Here is a 24,184-nt window from a genome sequence, read left to right as displayed (position 1 = left end):
TATATATAATATATAGAGGATAGTTAAGTTTTTGTCATCTTTGTGAAGTTTTACCAGTGGAAACATTTATTTAACTTGTATTTTTTTTTTTTACCTCTTTGCCATATAAAACTTTAATGTTTGGGTGACCTAAATTACTTATATCTTCCTTTGTGTTAAAATTATTTATTTTATTTTAATTCCAATGTAGTTAACATACAGTGTTATTTAATTTTAGGTGTACAATATAATGGTTCAACAATTCCATATATTTCTCAGTGCTCATCAAGATAAGTGTACTCTTAATCCCCTTTGCCTATTTCATCCATCTCCACACCCACCTCCTCTCTGATAACCATCTGTTTGTTCTCCATAGTTAAGAGTCTGTTTATTGGTTTGTCTCTTTTTTTTTTTTTTCCATTTATGTGTTTGTTTTGTTTCTTAAATTACACATATGAGTGAAATCATATGATATTTGTCTTTCCCTGACTAGCTTATTTCACTTACCATTTTACTCTCTAGATCTATCCATGTTGTTGGAAATGGCAAGATTCCATTCTTTTTTATGATTAATATTCTATTGTATACATACATATACTACTTCTTTATCCATTCATTGATTGATGGAAACTTGGGTTGCTTCTATAATTTGGCTATTGTAAATAATGCTACTATAACATAGGGTGCAAAATCCTTTTGAATTAGTATTTTTTTTTTTTTTATTCTTTGGGTAAATACCCAGTAGTGCAACTACTGGATCATAAGGTAGTTCTGTTTTTTACTTTTTAGGGACGTCTATACTATTTTCCACAGTGGTTTTACCAGTTTTCATTTCCCCCCAAAATGCAAGAGGGTTCCTTTTTTTCCTACATCCTCATCAATGGTTGTTGTTTCTTGAGTTTTTTATTTTAGCCATTCTGACAGGTGTGAGGTTATAGCTCAGTGTGATTTTGACTTGCATTTCCCTGATGATGAGTGATATTGAGCAGTTTTTATGTGTTTGTTGCCCATCTGTATGTCTTCTTTGGAGAAATGTCTATCCATGTCTTCTGCCCATTTTTTAATTGGATTATTTGATTTTTTGGTGTTGAGCTGTATAAACTCTTTATATATTTAGGATACTAACCCTTTATTGGATATGTCATTTGCAAATATCTTTTCCTATTCAATAGATTGCCTTTTAGTTTTGTTGGTTTTTTTCCTTGGCTATGTAGAAATTTTTTTTTTTTATTTTGATGTAGTCCCAATAGTTTATTTTTGCTTTTGTTTCTCTTGCCTCAGGAGACATATCTGGAAAGATATTGTTAGGGCTGATGTAAGAAAATATTTTTTTTTCTAATAAGTGCATAAAACTTTCCTGAAATGGATGGTAAATCAGTTTCTTTTTAATTTGGCAACCTTTATAGTGTTCCTTGCCTGTGGACATAAGATCAAAATTATTATTTTCCCCTCTTTTCCATTCTTAACAGAAACCAGGAGCTAAAGGAACTTGGTGAGCTTTCTCCGCACTGGGACAATCTACGGAAAAATGTCCTTACTCACTGTGATCAAATGGTGAATATGTACCAAGATATTCTGACAGAACTTAGCAAGGAAACAGGTATGAAAGCAAAAACTTTTTACGTATTCAAACTAAATTCCATTTCATATATGTTAGGTGAAAACAATAATAAACATTGTTGTTATGGATACGGAAGAGCCAAAATTAAAAAAAAAAAAACAAACTTTTATTTCTAACTCTACCATCTTGGCATGATAGACCAGGAAGAAACAAATTGCACTATTTTATCTCATGGTATTATTATAAGAATAACTGAGAATTTTTAAATTGAATTTCAGTAAAGAAAAGCAGCTTATACAAATATGTTTTCCTTTCTGAAATCCTTGTAACATTTTTCTATATCAAGCATACTTTTTTTTTTAATTTTTTTTTTAACATTTATTTATTTTTGAGACAGAGAGAGACAGAGCATGAACGGGGGAGGGTCAGAGAGAGGGGGAGACACAGAATCGGAAGCAGGCTCCAGGCTCTGAGCTGTCAGCACAGAGCCCGACGCGGGGCTCGAACCCACAGACTGTGAGATCATGACCTGAGCCGAAGTCGGCCGCTTAACCGACTGAGCCACCCAGGCGCCCCTCAAGCATACTTTTCAACATACGTGCATACACACACATTTATTATTTACTTAATAATAATGTTCAGGTTTTTTTTTCCACTTAGGGTCCTCTTTCAAATCAAGCAGCAGCAAAGGAGAGAAAACATTAGAATTTGTTCCAGTAAATCTACATTTGCAAAGAATGCATGTCCACAGCCCTCACTTGAAAGGTAATATATAATATTCTTTTTTTAATGAGCAAATTATGTTAGTGTGTGCTTTTTTTAAAAAGCTTGACTATTGGCAGAATTTAAAATTTCAGAATTATATAAAGATGAAGATGAAGCAATTTAACTTGATAATGACCCTGATTACTAAAAAAGGGGGTATAGCATTTTTGTTGCTGTGTTTCTAAACAATACTTTAAAAATGTGGCACCTAAATTGAGTAACAGGTGAATACACAAAGTAAATGTTAGCTTCCTAAGTAGTACCAGTGATGGCTAATAACTGTGCTACTGTTTTAATAAGAAAAAGGAAAAACAAGACTTGTTCATTTTGTTCCTGTCTTGAAAAATCAAAGCCCAAAGATAGACTCATGAGCTGTTTTTCTGATTTAGTGGTGACTATCAACAGAATCACCCGCTTCTCTATGAGCAGGGAATTTATCAGAAAGAAGGTGGTAGAGTATTTTACTATACTCAGTTGTGAGAAACATTTTTCAAGGAAAAGTGTATAGATTTTTATAAACATACTTGAATGAGGTTTACAGCGAACACTGTATTGCATTCATTGCCATTCTACATGATTCCTTGGTATTTCTTAGTAAAAAAAAATATTTTAAAATATTCTTCTCATCTCCCACTTCCTTTAACTTATTGCAATATCAATTTTTGTGCATAAGTAGAGTGACTATATGCCTGAATTCACATACATCAAAGTCTGATATTATGCTTGTTGTCCAGCATCATTGTTAAAGAAGCTCTTCACCTCTCTTCCCTCTCAAAAGTCTCCCTGTTTAATGGTAAGTACTATAGTCATCCTACCAGTACCCATGTTCCTGGAGCCAAAAGTTACTTTAGATCATCCAATCCTTCAGGATAAGTGTATCAACAGGCAAACACACACAGATACATCTAAAGATGCATGCTAACACCCTATTTTGTAGCCATTGTCACAATATAGAGGTTCTAGGTTTTGAAAAGTCAAAATCTCTATTCTGCTTTAGAATCATCTGAAGTTTTACAAGCATAAAAATTAACCAGTTTTTCTGTGTTTGTACATATTGATTATATATATGAACCAGCTAATGTGCAAGTTTAAGTGTAGTTATAATCATTATGATGTGTAATGTTAATACCTCTAGTAACCTTTATCTACTATCTAAAATTTTAACTTGGCTCCTTTTCACCAGAAGTTATGTCACCGAAAGAACTGAAATACAAATGAAATGGATTGGCCCAAAGCATTTAGAAACTCTTCCTTGATTGCTGCATATCTACCAGTAGTTTGAACATAACATCCAGTGGTTTTAAAAATCATCAAAACCAAAGTATAAATAAATAATAAAGAAACTAAAATACTTAAAATCTATCTGAAAACCAATGTATTTTTTTCTAATGACCAATATTAAATCACTCTAATGATATAGTAAGGTTTATGTAATTTGAAATGAAACAGAATTTCAGCTCTCCCATTTTTGATGTATGACCTTAAGTCCATTATTTACTTTCTAAGCAAGTGTACTTTTCCTATTTAAGTGAGTTGGAGTATGTAAAACACCTGGAATGAACAATAATAGCCATTATGAAACAGGTAGCATTTGCCATCACAGGAACAAAATCGATCTTTCAGTTCTATCAGGTCTGTTAAAAGGAGAAAAGTGGGGGCGCCTGGGTGGCGCAGTCGGTTAAGCGTCCGACTTCAGCCAGGTCACGATCTCGCGGTCCGTGAGTTCAAGCCCCGCGTCAGGCTCTGGGCTGATGGCTCAGAGCCTGGAGCCTGTTTCCGATTCTGTGTCTCCCTCTCTCTCTGCCTCTCCCCCGTTCATACTCTGTCTCTCTCTGTCCCAAAAATAAATAAATACAAAAAAAAAAAAAAAAAAAAAGTTGAAAAAAAAAAAAGGAGAAAAGTGATCAGTGAAGAGCCTATTAAGGGACAATGAAATCTTGAACTAAGAAGTAGCCAGATTTAGAGAAAAGATGACCTAGGCATTTTGGAAAAATTATCATATGTAAGCACTTAATGACTGATAGAAGGAAGAAATGAGAGAAGGACAACTTCAGTACATCTGTGGATAGATAGCTGTCTCCTCAAACCAAGTGGCTTGTTGGGGCCCAATTGATACAGATGTATATTTAAATATGCATTCAAATATTTGGCAGTGATCCTAACATATTTCCACCAAACGAAGAAAAAAATATTATCTAGGTGACCTTTTCTTATACTTACTTCTTGAAAACAAAACAAAGAACCATTTGTGCTGTTCTTTCCAAGATGCTATCTGAAAAATGGACCAGAGTGAGCTAGAAGGAAAACAATGTGTTCAGTTTGGGTTTCTGTAATTTGAGAGGAAGAAACTTGCAACTGAAGTAAATTTCTAAAAGCAAACATAATTTCTCCTAATTATTTTGGTTTGTGATATGTATCAGTTTCCTAGATCTGCTGTAACAGAGTACCACAAACTGAATGGCTTAAATAAACAAAAAATTATTGTCTTGCAGTCTGGAGGCCAGAAGTCTGAAATCAAAGTTTTGGCTAAGCTAGCTCCCTCTGAAACCTATAGGGGTATTCTTCCTCACCTCCTCCTGGCTTCTGATAGCTTGCTGGCAGTCTTTGATTTTCTTTGGTTTATCAATGCGTCATACGGTGTTCCCTGCGCATTTTAACATCATCTCCACTGTGTCTGGCTCTATCTCCAAACCTCCCACTTAAGGACACCACTCACACTGAATTATGATCTGTCCTAATGACCTGATTTGAACTTGAATATATCTGTAAAGACCATATTTCCAAATAAGGTCATATTCTAGGATATCTTTCTGGGAAGCATAAATCAACCCATAATAACAGGATACATAGAGGAATTTCTTATTTGTGATGATAAATATCAAGTAGTATAGAGAAAAGCAAGATTTTGATGTTATAGAACTAGGGTACGACTCATGAACTAGAAGACTTTTGCTCTAGAGCAGTTTTCAGAAAGACTGGTTCTTCTTTTTGAAGACCTAAAGGAGAAAATGTGGGAAAAGGCTAGATATCCTCATAGCCAAGAATTAATGCAAAGGTACTGAGTTCTACCGCATACTGACTTTTTCTCCAAGGCACCTCATGTAAATTTTATAGGTATTGTATTGTATTGTACATATATAAATAATTTTATATACATCATATATATGGTATACATATAATATATGTAATATTGAATATTAAGCTTATATGTTTTTTAAAATATGTTTTTATAAGTTGAAAATTGATTACTTGAGATTGGAATTTAGGTAAAGTAAGTGCTTTATAGGCTATATCACCAACTATATGTTATAATAGAAATTGAAAACTTGACTGAATTTTTGGGGTCCTACCATTCCCTTTTTGATATTGACTAAGTTAAATAAGCTTTCTGAGCATTGGTTTTCTTATTTGCAAAATAAAATGGTTAAAGTTTAAGATGACAGTCAATCAAATTTTCTACTTGCTTATATAACATGTAGTCAGCATATTAAAATAATTTCAGCTAAATTTAAGATCCATGGTTACTGGTTTGAATGTTTAGCTGCATTACAGACAACATTTTGCAAGGTAATGATGCAAGTAAGATTGGCCAAGCCTTGGTATTTTCACTGGTGAGTTATTTGGATGTAGTCTACATTTATTTTCATTCTCACCATTAGTAAATTACCTCAATCCACATTTGATTAATATGCCTGATATATTTGGATAGGCAGCTTTGCAAACAATAGCAGGCAGATTCACCAAACACAAGGCTAATGTCTAGCTCTAGAAACAAGTAACTGAGCAGAACTAATGTTGTCCTGTCTCATACTGACAAATGAAATAACCTCCATTTGACATCAGGTGCCCCCAGGCCCATTAAGTTAACTTTTCACCCTTATTCATTACTTAATACAGCAAATACAATCCCAATAGAGATCTTAGATGGCAGTGACAGTAACAAAGACAAAACCTTGAAATTAAAAACAAAGTTTTCTACCCTGGTGAATATTACTTTAATAGAAAACCAGTTATGAATATTATAAAATATGAATTCTTGTAACACTTTTTTAAAGGTTTATTTTATTTTTGAGGGAGAGAGAGAGAGAGAGAGAGTGAGCAGAGTGAGCAGAGTGAGGGAGACACAGGATCTGAAGCAGGCTCCATGCTGACAGAAGAGAGCTGGATGTTAGGTTCAAACTCACGAACCATGAGATCATGACCTGAGCCAAAATCAAAAGTCAGATGCTTAACTGACTGAGCCACCCAGGCACCCTGGATTCTTGTGATATTATTCTGTGTTTAAGTTGTTTTATTTTGTGTTATAGATATATAATAGCATATTATAGTACATGGCAAAGAGAGAGAGACAGAGACAGAGACAAGGAGACAGGGTAAGAAAGATACAAAGAGAAAAGAAAGAAAAGAAAGGAAAAATCTATAGTATATCATAAAGCTATAGTTGGAATCAGGTGCAACATAAGCCAGAATTTATTGTGTAACTAGGATGAATCAGCTAACCTCTGCTCCTTAGTTTTCAAACATCCACATTGAGGGAAGGAACAAATGAGGAGCTGTTTAGAGCTCCCTGATTTCTGTGTCTCGAGTTTGAGTATATCACATCATCAATGAAGTATAATTACTTTTAGATATGTTTCATGATGTTGCCAAATTGTTTCAACTATTTTGAAATAGTTTTCCCTTAAAATTCCTTGTTCTCTTGTGATTCACGTCAAAGTCATTTTGTGGGCCATGTTGAAGTCAGGGATTGTGCTTAAATTGCTCCTTGAGACGAGATCAGCATGTCTATGTTTTTTTTTTCTTTTCATTAGAACTATTTTTATAGTTGTAGGAACTTTAAAGAGATTTTTCTGGGAAAAAATAGACTTATTATCTCATATCTATTATTAAATGGCTTTTAAAGGCTATGAGGCAGCCCTATTATTAAATTTCAAGCCAACCTAGTATCTTTAGCTTGATGAGATTCGCAACTTGAATTCCACTTCCCTGTTATGCTGTGTATGATGCCATTTTCACAAAGCCAAGGACAAGTTTTGAGATATGAACTATCAAAAAAAGAAGACACACAGATTCTATTTTTTTTTAGAAAGAAAAAAAGACCTCTGATTTTATTGCTCAAATTTTCATAAAATAAATGTCCACCTAGATTTTTATAGTTGCCTCTAAGTATCAAAAATATGAAAGCTTTTATTATATACAGTTAAGGACTATTCATATTATAAAGATAGATAATTTAAACAGCAGGATAAAATGAGGAAATTTTTCCAAAGAGACAAATATGAATGATAAGACTGTTATTTAAGAGTTTTATTTTTATTGACTATTTGTTTACTTGTATATCTGCTCATTCTTAGAGGAATACAATACATTTCAGTTAGTTCTAACTGAATTTTAAAAAGTACAACTGTTACAGCCAAGACTGAACATAGTACTTTAAGTGTATACTGTTCTTCATCAACTACACTAAGATACCAGGAAATGAATTCCATAGTGTACCAAAATCTGTCTACCATTTTTTTCATAATTGCAAGTGGCATTCAAGGGTGAAAGGACCAAAGAGATAAATCTAGCAGTTCCAATACTGTGATATTGGTAAATGATAATTATCAAACAATATTTGCAAAATACTAAGACTCCCAAGAGTTGAGATTTTGTGATTTCAGTAAGAGTGTGGTATTTAAAAATTATAGTGATTAGTGTAAAGTATGACAGAGATGATTTCAAAGTTAAGGATTATATAGCTGTATACAGCATCTTCTTATTTATGTGACAAACCTAACATATCCATAGCTGAAGAGCACAGCTGTATTCTTTTGCTTAAGTTCATGTAAATTCTGAGAATAACATTCAGCAGCTACTTTCTGTTTCTTTCAGAGCCACTCCTTGGTCATTCATGATTGTGGAACCATTCCAGTGTGGGGATGGGGCTTTCCTCACATCATCTATTTTCCAACTCTCCCCAGATGCCAACTGAATGTCCTAAATTTCAACTCAATTCTAACATTATTTACCTGGAGATAGCATCAGATTCCCAGGTTAATGACTGCCTTTCACTTCAGATGCCAATCGAAAGTCCAGCTTGTTACCTGTACTTTTGACTATCTGGCTTGAAATCAAAGGTTCCCTTCTCCTTGCATTCAATTAATTTGATAGAGCTATTCACAGAACTCAGAAAAACATTTTATTTACTAGATCACTGGTTTATTATAAAAGGATATAATAGCCAGATGGAAGAGATGCACAGGGCAAAGCATAGGGAAAGTATCCAGAACTTCCATGCTCTCTGAACACCTCTCTCCCAGCATCTCCACATGTTCACCAACACGGAACCTCTCCAAACCTAGTCCTTTGGGTTGTGTTTTTGTTTGTTTGTTTGTTTGTTTGTTTGAGACTTCACTACATAGGCATAATTGATTAAGTAATTGGCCATTGAGGATTGAAGTCAATCTCCAGCTCTTCTCTTCTCCCAGGAGGCAGGGTGTGAGAGGAGGGATAGAAAATTCCAACCTCTAATCACTTTGTTTGATTCACTGGCATCCAGTCCCTATCCTTAGGTGAGGTCCGATAGTCACTTCATTAAACATGAGGAAAGCTCTCAACGCTGAGGAAATTCCAAGGGTTTTTAGGACCGCTGTACCAGAAGAGGGAACAAAGACCAAATCTTTATTTCCTGTTATTGTTAAGGAACAAAAATTCAACCGAGTGATTTAAAAGATCAAATTGACTTTATTGAATGATTCATGAATCAGACAGCATCCCACCTAGTAAATAGAAAGGAGCTCTGTAGAGCTACAAGAAAGGAAAGATTTTTTTAAAGGTATTGAGGAAATGGGGAAAAAGAAAATGATTGGCAAAGGAATCCATTGTTTTAGGCAAGATCATCCTAAGGGAAATGGAAGGGACCTGTTAGTAAATCTCCTAGTGCTGACCAAGAAATTCTATGTTGACTAGTTAAAGATTACATTCCTGGGGGGCTGAAACTGCAGTTAGATTAGGTATTAAGCCTTGGTTTGCTGATGTGGGTCTCTTGACTGACTATTGTGAGCCTGTGGCTGTCTTTTTTATGTTATAAATCACAATATCAGAGTTATCAATGTTTAAATTTTAACACTTCAACTTTTTGAAGACCTGAAATATACAAAGGTTAGGTTAACCTAAATTCTTTGACCCTCTACAAAATAGGCACATAAAGATCCCAGCTTTTTGAGGAATGGTTTTAATCAAGGTAGGTAGAATCAAAAGGCAAGAAAGTGAGAGAGCAAGAGAGACCTAGTTGCTCTTTCCACATCCAGACATAAACTCTACTTATTGTCCCTGTGGAGAAAGCCTCTTGATATTAATGGATTATTAAGGTTGGCTTGCAAGGTGGGGAAATGGGAGAGATGTCTTCTAAAATATAGATAAAGTGTTCAGTTCTGCTAGCTGTGCTGAAACATAGCAACACTACTTTTTACTTGACTATTTGAAATATTTTCTATGAAGTTCAAGAATAAAGAATATTTGGGGAGTCTCCTGTGTTTTACCTCCTGGTACCTTCACCCTGGAGAACATATACTTATGTTAGGAAATTGGCTCCCTTTCTGTTCTTATTTTTTTTTCAAATCCTGATTGTTGTGATACTAATTATTATGTAACCTTTCCCTAGAATTTCATATCCCCAATATGCTTTCTTGTTAATTTATTTTTAATATCTTGTTTAAAATAACAAATGGTAAATAAAATTATAAAAAATGATAATTTAATGAAAAGAATGGGAAATAAAGGATCTGATTTAAGGAAACACTGGATATTATAAGGCTATATTAAAAACAAATTACAAACATTGTACTTCCCTTAGTAAATTCACTCCTAGAAGAAGTATGAATGAACAATTCTAAAACTATTTTATTTATATACTAGGGTTAATCAATATGTAGGTATGAAGATAGTGAGCAAAAGAAGTTAGAAATAAAGAAGGAAGGAAGGCCAGAAGGAATCTTGTGATTCTGAACTGAAATCAGAGTAATAATATGGACTCATGGGTTTGTTGTTGTTAGTATAAATAGATATAGATGTGTGTATGTAAACAAGTTAGTATACATACATATATTTCCTACCTCTAGCCCCTGAAAGGATTGGAAGCAATAATAATGAGCATAACTACCCCCAGTATTTGATTTCTAAACACCATTGTCCAGTAAAAGGGACTAGGATTCTTGGAAAGCTGGTTGATTCTAGAGCTGAGGCAGGGAAAATATAAGATTAGAGTCTAGAGTATCCTGTGGCTCTAGAAAGTAAGGAAGTGCTCAAAAAATGAACAACAACGATGACAACAAATGGTGTGTGTGAAAGGAACCTATATAAATAGCACAAGAGCTAACTGAAGGAGCTCCCAATGGACAAAGCTGGAACAACTTGAACATAAAGATAGTGTTAGTTCATAAACCAAGGAACAAAGTACCCATGAGCCCATATTGATGTTAATAAAAAACTGAATATATAAAAGAATAAAGGAGAAGGGTCAACTATTCTTTCCAGAAGAATTCCAATTAATGAATGTGGAAGGAATGAGGGAAATGGAAAATGACCATTCAAACACAGCAGTAATAATTGCCTTAGACAAGATTTATCAATAGATGCTAAAATGAGTGGGAACAAGTTGAACAGAAACAAGATACTGCATTGTCTTAAAATATGTCTCTTTAAACATTTAGTAACTTTACAGTGAAGAATCAACTGTAAGTAGTGGCTGTCATCACAAGGTTAACAGCACGTGATACATAACAACTTAACATACTCCCTGTTATAATGCACTGAGAAGGGCATGTTGTCTCCATAGTATCCTACTCAATAGTGCAAATCTTCAATCTAATTATGAGAAAACATAAGACAAATCCAAACAGAGGGACACTTTACAAAGTAACTTACCAGTATTCTTCAAAAGTGCTACAGTCAAAAATGAAAGACTGAGGAACTATCATAGATTGGAGGAGATGACAACAGCTAAATAAAATGTGGAATATTGGACTAGTTTCTGAAAGAGGAAAGGGTGTTAGTGGAAAACCAATCCTAACATACTATCTACTTATTTTGATGTAACGGTACAAGATTAATTTTTTAGTTTTGATAATTAATCTATGAGTCTGTAAGATTTTAACATAGGGAACATGCGTGAAGGGTATACAGAACTCTCTAATTTTGCAACAACTCTGGAAATCCAAAATTATCTCAAACATAAACATTTTCAAAAGTATTTAAACAACAATAAATATGTTTTTGTATTTTAATATATATATTTATATATATTTAAATATATTATTTAATGATATTATAATTAATTATATAATTAATAATATAATAAAATTAATTATAAATATTATATATAATTATATAATTATATATTAATTATATGTTAATTAATTATATAATATAATTAATTACATTAATATATTTAATATATTATTTAAATATATATATTTAAATATATATATTTCAGGTATATAATATGATATTTTGTTATACATATACATAGTCAATGATTACTACAGTCAAGCTAATTAACATATTCATCTCCTAACAGAAGTTTTTTGTTTATTTGTTTGTTTTTGTTTGTGTTTTTTTATGGGGAGACTGTGTGTGTGTGGTGAGACATTTTTAAAGTATTTTTAAATTTCTTCCTGTTTTAGACAGAATATTAAAATTTAATTCAAGTTTTATAGAAACATTGACAGCAACTTAGTCATAAACTTTTTTCTTTCACTGTAGCAAGAATATCTAACATAAGACCTAACCTCTTAACAAAATGTTAAGTGTACAATACCTAATAGCTTATTGTTTGGTATATATTTGGCTTCCTTGACTGAAACTTTATACCATTTGATTAGTAACTTTCCTTTTCCCTCTTCTCCCAGCCACTGGCAACCAGTATTCTACTTCTGGTTTCTATTAATTTGATTCTCACTTAATTTTAGATACTTCATACAAGTAGAATCATGCATTATTTGTCTTTTTGTGGTTTATTTCACTTAACATAGTAACCTCAAGGTTTATCCATGTCACATATTGCAGAAGTTCTTTCTTTTTTAAAGCTGAATAGTATCCCATTGTACATGGAATTCACCCACTTTTCTTTATCCATTTTCAGTATCCATTCACCCACTGATGGATATTTCGGTTCCTTCCATATCTTGCCTATTATGAATAGTGCTTAAACGAACATAGAGGTGCTAATATCTCTTTGAGATCCTGATTTCATGTCTTTTGTGTAAATACCCAAAACTGGGATTGCTGAACCATTATTCTATTTTTAACTTTATAAGGAACGTCTATACTATTTCCCATAGCATCTGCACCATATTTTGAATCCTGTAACATTGTGCAAGGATTCAAATTTGTTCATATCATGGCAAACACTCACTGTCTTGTCTTTCTGTCTTTCTGTCTTTCTTTCTTCTTCTTCTTCTTCTTCTTCTTCTTCTTCTTCTTCTTCTTCTTGATTTGCATTTTCCCTGGTGATTAATAACATTTAACATTTTTTCATATACCTGTTGGCCATTTGTAATTTTCTTTGGCAAAATGTCTAGTCAAGGCATTAGCCCATTTTAAAATAAGGTTATTAATTTTTTTACTACTGAGTTATAGGAGTTCATTGTATGTTTTGGAGATTAACTTATCATCAGATATATGGTTTGCAGATATTTTCTCCTTTTCTTTTCAGTCTGTCATCTCCTCACCTATGCAGAAGCTTTTTAGTTTGATGTAGTTTTGCTTGTTTTTGTTGCTTATGCTTTTAGTGTCATATCTATGAAATATTTGTAAATACCAATATCATAACACTTTTCCTCTATGTTTCTTTCTAGGAGTTGTATAGTTTTAAGTCTTATGTCTAAGTCTTTAATTTGAGATGATTTTTGTGCATGCTATAAGGATCTAATTTCATTCTTTTGCATGTGAATAATCATAAGGTCTCTTATTCTTTTATAGAATATAGTCTATGGATGGATATATTTTCATCCTCATCCCATGAAGATATACTTATTTCAGATTCCAGTGTTTTTCCTGATAGTGTTTATAAACTTTTTTATTTCTTCAATTATGAAAATAATACTTTGGGGAGCCTGGGTGGCTCAGTCGGTAGAGCATCCAACTTCAGCTCAGGTCATGATCTCATGGTTTGTGAGTTTAGCCCCACATTGGCCTTTGCACTGACAGTGCAGAGCCTGCTTTGGATTCTATGTCTCTTTCTCACTCTGCTCCTCCCACATTCACACTTTCTCTCTCAAAAATAAGCATTCAAAAAAATTTTAAAGAATAGTAATACCTTGTGTGATCTGCAAAAAAAAAATAAGATAAACTGAATTATTAAACAAATATTTGTTTATTTATTGGCATTTATTGAAAACCTACAACATGGATGATATTGAGGCATTTGAATGTTCTTCTGTTAATATTTGAAATATATGAGGAGGGGTATAAGTATCAGAGCCTGTGCTTTTGGGCCAAGTGACTGAATGGCCGCACATATAAGAAAGTGATCTAGTGCACTGTGGATAGAGGGAGGCTAAGACTGAAGATACAGTAGTAATCCCTACAAGAAATAACAAAGATCAGAATTAAGATAAAGATAATTAACACTGATAAGAGAAAATAAAATTTGGTAGAAGAGTTATGAGAACTCATCAGGTAAGGGGCACCTGGGTGGCTCAGTCAGTTAACTATCCATCTTTGGCTTAGGTCGTGATCTCACAGTTGGCACGTTCAAGCCCTGTATCAGGCTCTGTGCTGATAGCTCAGATCTTGGAGCCTGCTTTAGATTCTGTGTCTTCCTCTCTCTCTTGTGCTCCCTGCTTGTGTTTCTCTCTCTCTCTCTCTCTCTCTCTCAAAAATAAAGAAACATTAAAAAACTGATCAGGTAAAATGTTGAGGGAATAGGAGAAATTGAAAATGATCTTGATATCTTGAGAGTTTTACTCTGGAAGACTTAAAAAAAATGTGGTGTCTGTAATGATCATAGACAACTGGGAGGAAGACCAGGTTGGAAGAGTTAGAGCAAGTGAAGCTTAATAACTGACTTAAATTCAGAAATATTCATAAGGCACTTAGGAATTTGATTATTTAATGTGGAAAAGGTCAGAACTAGCCAGAAATAGAGATTTTGTAGGCTTTGGTAAAAAAGAAATAGTGTTAAAACTCTGAAACGAATGAGCTTATAAATAGAAAATAGAATGGAAACAAGTAAAAGTCAGTCAGAACTTTGGATATCAAAGAACTTGTTTATAACTAAAGAAGCTCTTTATATCATTGGATTCAAGAAACACACATGTCTTCATTTAGATTTAAAAATAATCAGCTCTTTATTATGAGGCATGGAGAATATTTGAGCAACTTGCTTCTCTTTCTTTACCTGCCACTTCCAAGTTTCATGGTTCCTTCACAGATATCTAGAATTTCCCAGAGCAAAGTGGAGGAACAAAAAGAAAGTTTCTGCTCCTAGAAAGTAGCTTTGGAAAAATGCGGAAACTATAGGTGAATTGAAGAGACAGATTTACCATGAAGCTAGTACAACTTAAGTTCAGGGCTGGCTCTTCCTGTGTATGGGTATCACAAGATTCTTCAGTGGGCCTCAGCAACTTGTTTCTGGTCAGGTGTTTTTGCAAATTTTACAAAAATAAGTTATTTTAACCTCTATCAGTTAGGACTGGTCTCTCTTTCTATGCAGATTTCCCCTTCCCTCATTCTTTCCCTCATGCTAGGTGGTGGTGGAGAGGCCACAAACTCGGATTTCCCCTTCCTTCATTCTTCCCCCCTTGCTAGATGATGTTGGAGATGTGGATTTTTGAATCCAGTGGGAGGCTACAGACAATTAAAAAAAATTGAGTTAGGAATGCATTTAGCTTGGGCTTAATGGGATTTGGGTTTAAAGTGACTTAGTTATATTGTTGGTATTGTTGGTCACCCAGCTTTTAGCAGAAATGTATTTCTGCTTGCATCATCATGATGATTTTTCTTTTTGCATTTAGTTTAAATTAACACAGGAACCGGAGACTGAGCCTCAATTTCACTTTCCTTTTCAGACTGAAAATTGTATTTTCATGGTAAAGAAGCAATAGTTAAAATATCATCTTTCTTTGCTTCCTTGGTAGGATAACTTCTTACAGGGAAAATAATTGTAGGGACTCCTGGGTGTCTCAGTCAGTTAAGTGTCTGACTCTTGATTTCAGCTCAGGTCATAATCTCATGGCTCCTGGGTTCAAGCCCCGTGTGGGGCTCTGCACTGGCAGTACAGAGCCTGCTTGGGATTTTGTCTCTTCCTCATTCTCTCCCTCTCTCTCTCTCTCTCTCTCTCTCTCTCAAAATAAATAAATAAGCTTACAAAAAAAGAAAAAGAATCATAGATAATAGTGAATGCTCACCACTTCTAATTATTTTCAACTCCATTTTCTAGCTGAGGAAACTGAGACATAGAGAGGTTAAATAATTTTCCTAATGTTGCACAGCTCATAAGTGGCAGAGCTGGGATCCAGAGTGAGGGACTCAGGTTCTGGTCATTTACTTAAACCCCTGGCTCTCCATCCCTGGATTAGAAGGTGAAAGACCCTGAAGTCTTTGGGACTTTAGATGAAGCAGGTAATTTCTCAAGGTGCTCGGGTTTCTCATGAGATAGATGAAGATGGACTGGAATTTAGTGTTGGTAACTTTCGGATGATGTCATGGCTATTTGAGAAAGCTGTGGCCCTTTTCCATAAAGTAGAACAGACACTTACAAAACTTGCATATATTCATGGACTCCCTGAAACCCTTTTCTTAGCCCTATGTTAAAATATCCTGGACTAAGAAGTCTTTAAATTTCACACAAGTCTTATATTCTGCTATATTAAGAAAAGCTAACTTTCAGTTTATTAGTGACTTTTTAAAAGGGCAAGAGATTACCACTCCAGCAATATATTGAGTGATTGTTCAGTATGTGCCTTATAGATGGGTTGATTTGGGTTGTATTCTGTGGGGTTTTTTGTTTGTTTGTTTTCTGTTTTGTTTTGTTCTGTTGTGTGACCTTGACTTCTCTGAGTGCTGCTGAAGTCTTTCACTTAAAGACGTTTTTTTATTAAGAAAAATATTTCAAGTGCATTTGGATTGAACCAGTATGAAGAAGTTACGGTGTTTACGTGAAGCTAATAAAATAATTTATGTTTTCCCTGTAAATGAGAACTGAAAAACAACCAATGTGTCAATACCAAAATCAATGTGAAAAGGATCTACTATGAAATTAGGTTTCTCAAATAAAATGTAGTTTAACCAGAGATGCTCACTCTGTTTTCCTTCTTATGGGGATACTTTTCATTAGAATGTAAAATTGATGCCATGTTTTGAAGCCCTAAACTTAATAAGCATCAAACTTGATGTTTCAAGATCAAAAGATGGAGTTGCAATTTAAATGTATGGATTTTTTTATTAAAAAAACAAAATATCTTTGTGGAAAATAGATCTAGAGATATTTTGTGTATTCTTTCTATGTCACCTAAGAAAATTGCAAAAGCATGCATTCCAAGCTGTCTAAGGTTTAACATACACAGGCAGGAAACTACTCTGTATAGTATTTTTTTTTTAATGCACTAGTAATGTTCTGCCCTTGAGCCAAGATGAATTAATAATTTGGGTTTTTTCCTCTGTAAATTTTCTCTGTAAAGATTGTTCATTATTGTTGAATTTCAATATGATTGCAAATTAAATGATGCAAAACTCAATAAAGTAAAATACACAAAAGACCAATTAACATGTTATCTCAGTAAGTATATAGAAGAATGAGAGAACATACTGTTCCAGATAGTAGCATATAATTAAGATGTAGTCATAAATCAAAGAAATATTATAACTTGGTTAGGTGCACAGGTGGCTTTTAGAAAGATTGATTAGCTCCTCTTGCCCCCTTGAGATGTGAGTTCATAGTTATTCCTGCAAAATTAAACAGAATAATTTCTCAAACTTCCAACAGTGTGTATACTTCCATGCCAGCAGCATGCTGGAGACAAATATTTGCAAAATGTTCATCTCCTTGTCCATTCCTGTTCCAGATGCTCTCTACGATGTCATCACCGTGGGAGCCCCAGCTGCCCATTTTCAGGGATTTAAGAATGGTGGTCTTCGGAAACTACTCCATAGATTTGAAATGGAAAGAAGAAAGTAAGTGATGAGAGAATGCATTAATGATATTATCTTCCCTTTGGAGAAGTTTGTGTATAATGTTAGGATAAAGAAGTTTGTTCCATCACAATGAACAATTCTTCAATTCTGCAACCCATTAAGTAACTTAAAGTTGTTGAAATGTCAAAAAAATACTTGAGCAGAAATTAAATTAGAATAAATGAAATGCCTGAGTGTATTGCTTATAGAGTAGTAGCATTATGCTGGCAGAAAAAAATTCTGGAAATCATGCTACCAAAATAGATACATTCTAGTATCTAGTATCAACTATGGCACATTGAATGGAATGGTATTCAGATGGAGATTTAGCTGAAAACATTCCACTTTAACTGTGAACCCAGAGATACTTGATGGAGAGCATGAGACCTAATTTATGACTTTGACCCTACTATTGATTTCCATTTTGACCTAAGTCCAGGCACATAACTATCTATCATTTAATTGTGCCATTTGAAAAAGAGACATCAACACAGAACTGTATCTGTAAAGTGATGAGATTAAAAGAGGAATCATATCCCTTAGGAGAAAGGCATGACACAAAAACTATTATCACTGTTATTTATAATTTTAATATACTTTCTCAATTTTTTGTCTTCATTTACTTTAAAATATTGCATCAGTAGTTTATCCCCCATGTACTCACCCCCAGGTACTGAGTTTATCCTATAATACCCTCTAGCTATGCCTATACTCATGTAAACCATAAAAAGTATCATTCAGGTCTGAAGGATAACTTTACTTTCCTTTTCAAGCCATTACTCTTCTTGGATTAAGATCTCAAAGTTTGAAAGTTATGAGAACATAGTTATTCTCAGTCATAGTTGGTTTATTAATAGTATTAGAAAATCTGAGTGGCAAAACCAGAATTTTTTTTTAAGTTTTATCACATTTACCACATAACACATTTTTATTCAGTGTCCAGATGTTCAGGAAGAAAACATTCAGATAAATTATGATTGAATAGGTGACATACTATTATATTAATATATAAACTAATAATACATATTTATATATTTTTTTCTTGCTTTCAAGAAATTGACTTTGGTACAATACTATTAACTTAGCTATAGTCCTTATTCAGATTACTCCGGGTTTCATTTTCTTGTTTGGTTGGTTGGGTGGTTGGTTGGTTGGTTGAGAGGGTACAGATAGTGTTCTATGAAATTGCATCACAGATGTAAATTAGAGTAACTATTATCAAAATAATCATAAAGGGATGTTCTATTACCACCAAGAAACTCCCTCAGTGATTCCTTAATAGTCACACCCTCCCCAAAAACTTTCTGCTGCAGAAAGCTATTCTATTGCTTTATTATTTCAGCAGGGAATAGAAATGAGAATTGCAACCAGGGCATCTGAGGGGAGGGGCACCTCCTATTTAATTCATGGAGGCTGGAAGTCAGTTATCACAGACTTCACAGGGCAAGGATGCTATATCTCTTTACTGAAATGGGAATGGGAGTACAATACAGGTTTCTGTCCATGGGCTCTATCAGGGAGGGGTGTTTCTCACTGACCTCCTGCTGCACCATTCTTTGAGTCGGGGAGCAACCTGCCATTTTTATAATATCACCCCTAGAACAGACAAATATGATTAAAAGTTTTTTATTCTGTTTGCCCACCCTTTACTAATCCTTTGGCTTTTCTTGGTTGCTATTTTTATTTGGCATTTTACTACATTGCTGGGATGTATGAGACAAGGAAAAAAAACAAACAAAACAACCATGGAACTCACTGTCATGTAATTCTGTAAGTCTTGAGGCACCTAGTCAATCTGCCTTCATTTCTCCACCTCTTAGATTCTTCTGATAAATGACATATAGATTTTGTCCAGAGTTTTTTTTTTTTGTAATTAGAGAAGTAAAATAGATTGTGTTTACTCCATCTTTCCTGGAACTAGAAGTCTCTAATCTTAGGTGAGAATTCACCTAATCTATTTGCTTTTCTCAATCAAATTTTTGTGTTTATAACACAGCTAAAAGGCTGAAAACTGTCCATAGGGCACATAAAATCTAGTTGAGCATGTACAGAATTGGCATGTGATGATACATGGAACCTAACCATGTAATTTCATAAAATATTACTACGTGCTGCTATTAAAGACAAATGTTGAGTTGTGTGTTAGATTTTGAATAGTATTTTTTGAGTTTTAAATACCTGCATGAATATCTGAATTCTTCACTATCCTTCACTTCACTGGGATGTTTATATACATATAATCACATGCACACACACGCGCGTGCACGCGCGCGCACACACACACACACACACGCACATAGCCTTCTAGGATCAAATTTAAAATAAAAGAGAAAAATGCATCCAAAGCTTACAAACATTGATTTGCTTTAGGTTTTTCATATGTGTTATATATCCCATTGTTTTACTGATGACTTTATTAATAAAAAAAAACAATGAGATGTTTTTAATTAAAAAACAATTTGGTGTAGATCTCAAAAGTACTCTGTAGGGAAGTGATGTAGGACAAATATGGCTTGCTGAAGCAATACACAGATGAGCTTGGTATCAGCCTGTCCATCAAGTTAAGGGGTGATCTAAACAAAGACTTTATGCCTAAAGTGATACCATACTATTCAAATTATCTTTCTGCAGACTTTTTCAACAGCAAATATTGCACTTGTCAGTCAAAAGCAATAATAGAGAAGTAAATATGAGACTACATGAAATGAGTAACTTAAACTTGCACACTTATTTACATTTGGCACTGCAGAAAAGCACATTAAGTGAAGGAATTTCCTTCACTTCTTTCTTTTGATACCTCCCAAAAAGATAGCCAAATATTTTAAGTCAATTTTTTAGGGGAACCACCACAGCCATTTTCCTACTTCACCTTCATCTGTTTTCTTCTCAGCTATGCGAATGACGTACTGTCACCTGAGAACAGATGTAATTTATGTGTCTGTTCCTCAATGATATATTTTTTGATGAATACATTGACCACACAATGAAAAGGGTTTTAGTATAAGAAAGCCTTGCTCATAGTATTTATATAATGTAATTCAGATCACAAAAAAAGTATGTTTTAAAGGCTACAAGAGGAGCGCCTGGGTGGTTCAGTCAGTTAAGTGTCTGACTTTGGCTCAGGTCATGATCTCACAGTTTGAGAGTGTGAGCCCGGCGTCTGGCTCTGTGCTGCCAGCTCAGAGTCTGGAGCCTGCTTCGGATTCTGTGTCTCCCTCTCTCTGCCCCTCCCTGCTCATGCTCTGTCTCTCTCTGTCTCTCAATAATAAATAAACGTTAAAGAATTTTTTTAAATAAATAAATAAAGGCTACAAGATAATTAGGAAGAGTGGTCTTTTTTCTTTAATTTTTTTTGCATGTATTTATTTTTTGAGAGACAGAGAGACACAGCATGAACAGGGGAGGGGCAGAGAGAGGGAGACACAGAATCAGAAGCAGGCTCCAGGCTCCGAGCTGTCAGCACAGAGCCCAATGCGGGGCTCGAACCCACAAACAGTGAGATCATGACCTGAGCCGAAGTCGGATGCTTAACCGACCGAGCCACCCAGGCGCCCCAGGAAGAGTGGTCTTTTTAAGCACAAATATCTGAGTATATTACTCCTCTGATCAGAATCCTTCAAGGAGTCCATGCCCATCCATTGGGTATTCAAAGCCAGCATGATCTCACCCCACCAACTTTCTGCTCTTCCTAAATGCTATACAAACTATTTCCCTAAAGGACTTCATACTTTCCCACCTCTTATTTCCTTATTCTGTTCCCTTGTACAAGAAATTCTTCTGTTTTCATCTCCCCATTATTTTCTGTTTCCTTCTGTCAAAACCATATACATGAACCTATTCAAACTTCCACACATCGTCCATCCTAAGGTTCTACCTTCTCTGTTATGTCTTTCTAATTTTCAAGTTGATTTGACTCTCTATCCTAATATATTATTTTTAATCTCCTTATAGCTTTATTAGGTCACAGTTATGATGTATTAGGTTTGTTCTTTTCCGATATTTCCGTAACAGTTTGTGATTTCCTTAATGAAAAGATGATGTCCTCTTAAAATTTGGATCTTCTAATGTACCCCACAGAGTACTTGGCATGCAGGTTCAAATTCAGCAGGCATTGGAATTCACACATGAATCAGATACAGTCTCTGATTTAAGCTGCTGAAAATCCAAGTGGGAGATCAAGTCTCACAAATAATCATAATACATGGACCAGGGGTTATCAACCTTGTTGCATATTACAATTCTCTTTGGAGCTTTAAAAGATTTTATCTAGGGGTGTCTGGGTGGCTCAGTCAGTTAAGTGTCTAAATTCAGCTCAGTTTGTTATCTCACAGTTCTTGAGTTCAAGCCCTGTGTTGGACTCTGTATTGACAGCTCGGAGCCTGGAGCCTGCTTCAGATTCTGTCTCCCTCTCTCTCTGCCCCTCTCCCACCTCTACTATGTCTCTCTCTGTCTCAAAAATAGATAAACATTAAAAAAATTAAAAATAAATAAATAAAGGATTTTATCTAGGAGTGCCTGGGTGGCTCAGTTGGTTAAGTGTCCAACTTTGGCTCAGGTCATGATCTCCTAGTTCATGAGGTCCAGCCCCACATAGGCTTTGTGCTGACAACTCAGAGCCTGGGGTCTGCTTCGGATTCTGTGTCTCCCTCTCTCTCTGCCCCTCTCCTGCTCACACTCTGTCTCTCTGTCTCTGTCTCTGCCTCAAAAATAAAAAAAGCATTTTTTTAAAAATTAAAAGATTTTATCTATGGCAAGATAGCACCCCAGACCAATTAAGTGAAAGTCCTGGGAATGGAGCCCAGGTATTGGTATGTTTTAAAAGCTTCCCAGGTAAGACAAATGTGTAGCTAGAGTTGAGCACCACTGAGGCTGAGGAAGGGTGTGGAGAATAGAAACAAGAATAGTGACACAGATGAAATGAACTTGAAAAATGTATAGAACCTCAATTGATATGTAGCAGGAGGAAAGAAAATCTATGCAAAGTAGTATTTGTTGAAATAAGAAAAATATTACAACTTGCATACTAGAACTTGGTGTTTAAAGAATCCTGAACTCACTAAACAGTTGCAAAACAGAAGCAAAGATGGGAGCTATAAGAATTTTGATTTGAGACAACTTGGGCTGAAGTAACATGCAAACAAGTAAAATTGAGCATCTTATAAGGGTTTTCATGCTGTAAACATGAGATTTATATGAGCCAAAAGCCTAATTGCACATGTATTTTTTTAAAGACCAAAATTAGGATGTGTAAGGCATTGTCTTTAATAGTTACATCAAACATCTACATGTCCCTGGAATCAGTGATGTATCTGGAAGCTACTTAAAACTTGTGGATTCCTCCCTCAAAATATGATCATTTTTTTCCTTTTGTTATTGTTTAAAAGAAAGGGGGGAATTGCCACAACCACGCATATTTTGCCTGCTTTGATCATTTCTGATTTCAGCAGGAATTTCAGACTCAGCCAGAGCTTTGAGTAGGATCGTGACCTAAAAGCATAAACCTTTCCTTAAAATGAAAAAGTACCTCATGAAAACCAAGAGCCTTTATAAAGAAGAAAAAGTACCAGTGAAGGGCAGTGTCAACTCTTGTTTGAGAATATTAATTCCCTATGATCTGCCTATTCATTTGGAGCATTCAGAACCAACTCCCTGCAAATGATTTAATGTCACATGCCTGCCTGGAGGAGGAAGTGCCTTGGTCTTTCCACCCCTCCCCCCAGTCTGTCATTCCAGGTGCCCAAAATCAGTAGTTACTACCCCACAATTTCAAACAGAAGAGAGAAAAAAAAATCACTTGGAAAAGTCATAAAGAAAATGAACTAAAATTTTACTGACAGGAATATTGTAGATTCTCCTTGAGCCTACAACAAGCTGAGCCTGTACTAGAATTTGGGGAAATGTTCTGAAGGAAAGCAGAATATTAATGCAAAGAGTTACTTACACAAATCAGTCTTACCTTTAAGAGATCAATGGCTATGTAATCATATGGCAAAAACTCTGAGGAAAACTTTCCTGTTACAAGGAGAAATACAAATAGGTATTTCCTCATTCTCTATTATAGATAGGAGACTGCTTGGGTAAAAGGAAAAATATTGCAGTAGGAAAGGAAGCTCTGTGTAGCCTCCAGTACAGCAGGCATTCAATAAACCAGAAATGGGAGAACTGGATGCAGAATTTCATACCACTACCTTTGATACATATTCTTCTTACGCTACTTAATTTGTGGAGATAAAACATAAAGTAACATTTTTAGTTAGTAATGTAGAGCTGAGATGTCTAAGCAAATCTGTCTGAGTTTTCCAACTCATCCCTTTTGTATTCTTTCCACTAACTATGAGCAGACTAGGAAGCAGTTACGAAGACTGAGATTCTTATTTTTTTTTATGAAAGAATGAGTGATTCAAATATATTCAATGCAAGTAATAAGACTGCATATGTGATTTGATTTAGGGAGCCAATTATTATATTTGTCCTACCAAAGCTGTTTCTCTGTCTCTAGTTATTTTTTTCCTACTGAAGCTCTTTCTCTGTCTCTAGTTTGATCTCTGGATTTCTTCTAGAAATTTGTCTTGTCACTCACTGGCAGAGCAGTTTAGTCTGAGATCACAACTGTGTGATCTGTTTAGTATTTTGTAAGCACCAAGAGATCATGCCGTATGTCTTTTGAGTAGCATTTTGGATCTTTCAATAGTGTATATGTATTTTTTAAATATTTATTTCTAT

At 34.6% G+C, this 24,184-nt stretch overlaps 1 protein-coding gene across 10 annotated transcripts in view; it reads left to right on the top strand.

Annotated features, from left to right (window-relative positions):
• Nucleotides 1-24,184, top strand: part of INPP4B (inositol polyphosphate-4-phosphatase type II B) — a 755,730-nt gene that overhangs the window by 584,034 nt on the left and 147,512 nt on the right. For all 10 annotated transcript variants that reach the window (XM_049632225.1, XM_049632223.1, XM_049632226.1 and 7 more), the window contains 3 exons: nt 1,449-1,579; nt 2,201-2,305; nt 17,353-17,461. In XM_049632225.1, coding sequence (XP_049488182.1) covers nt 1,449-1,579; nt 2,201-2,305; nt 17,353-17,461 — 345 coding nt within the window. The remainder of the gene's footprint in view (nt 1-1,448; nt 1,580-2,200; nt 2,306-17,352; nt 17,462-24,184) is intronic.

Source organism: Panthera uncia, chromosome B1 (genome assembly GCF_023721935.1).
Source record: "Panthera uncia isolate 11264 chromosome B1, Puncia_PCG_1.0, whole genome shotgun sequence".
Lineage (NCBI taxonomy): Eukaryota > Metazoa > Chordata > Mammalia > Carnivora > Felidae > Panthera > Panthera uncia.
This window is presented reverse-complemented; position numbering and strand designations above follow the sequence as displayed.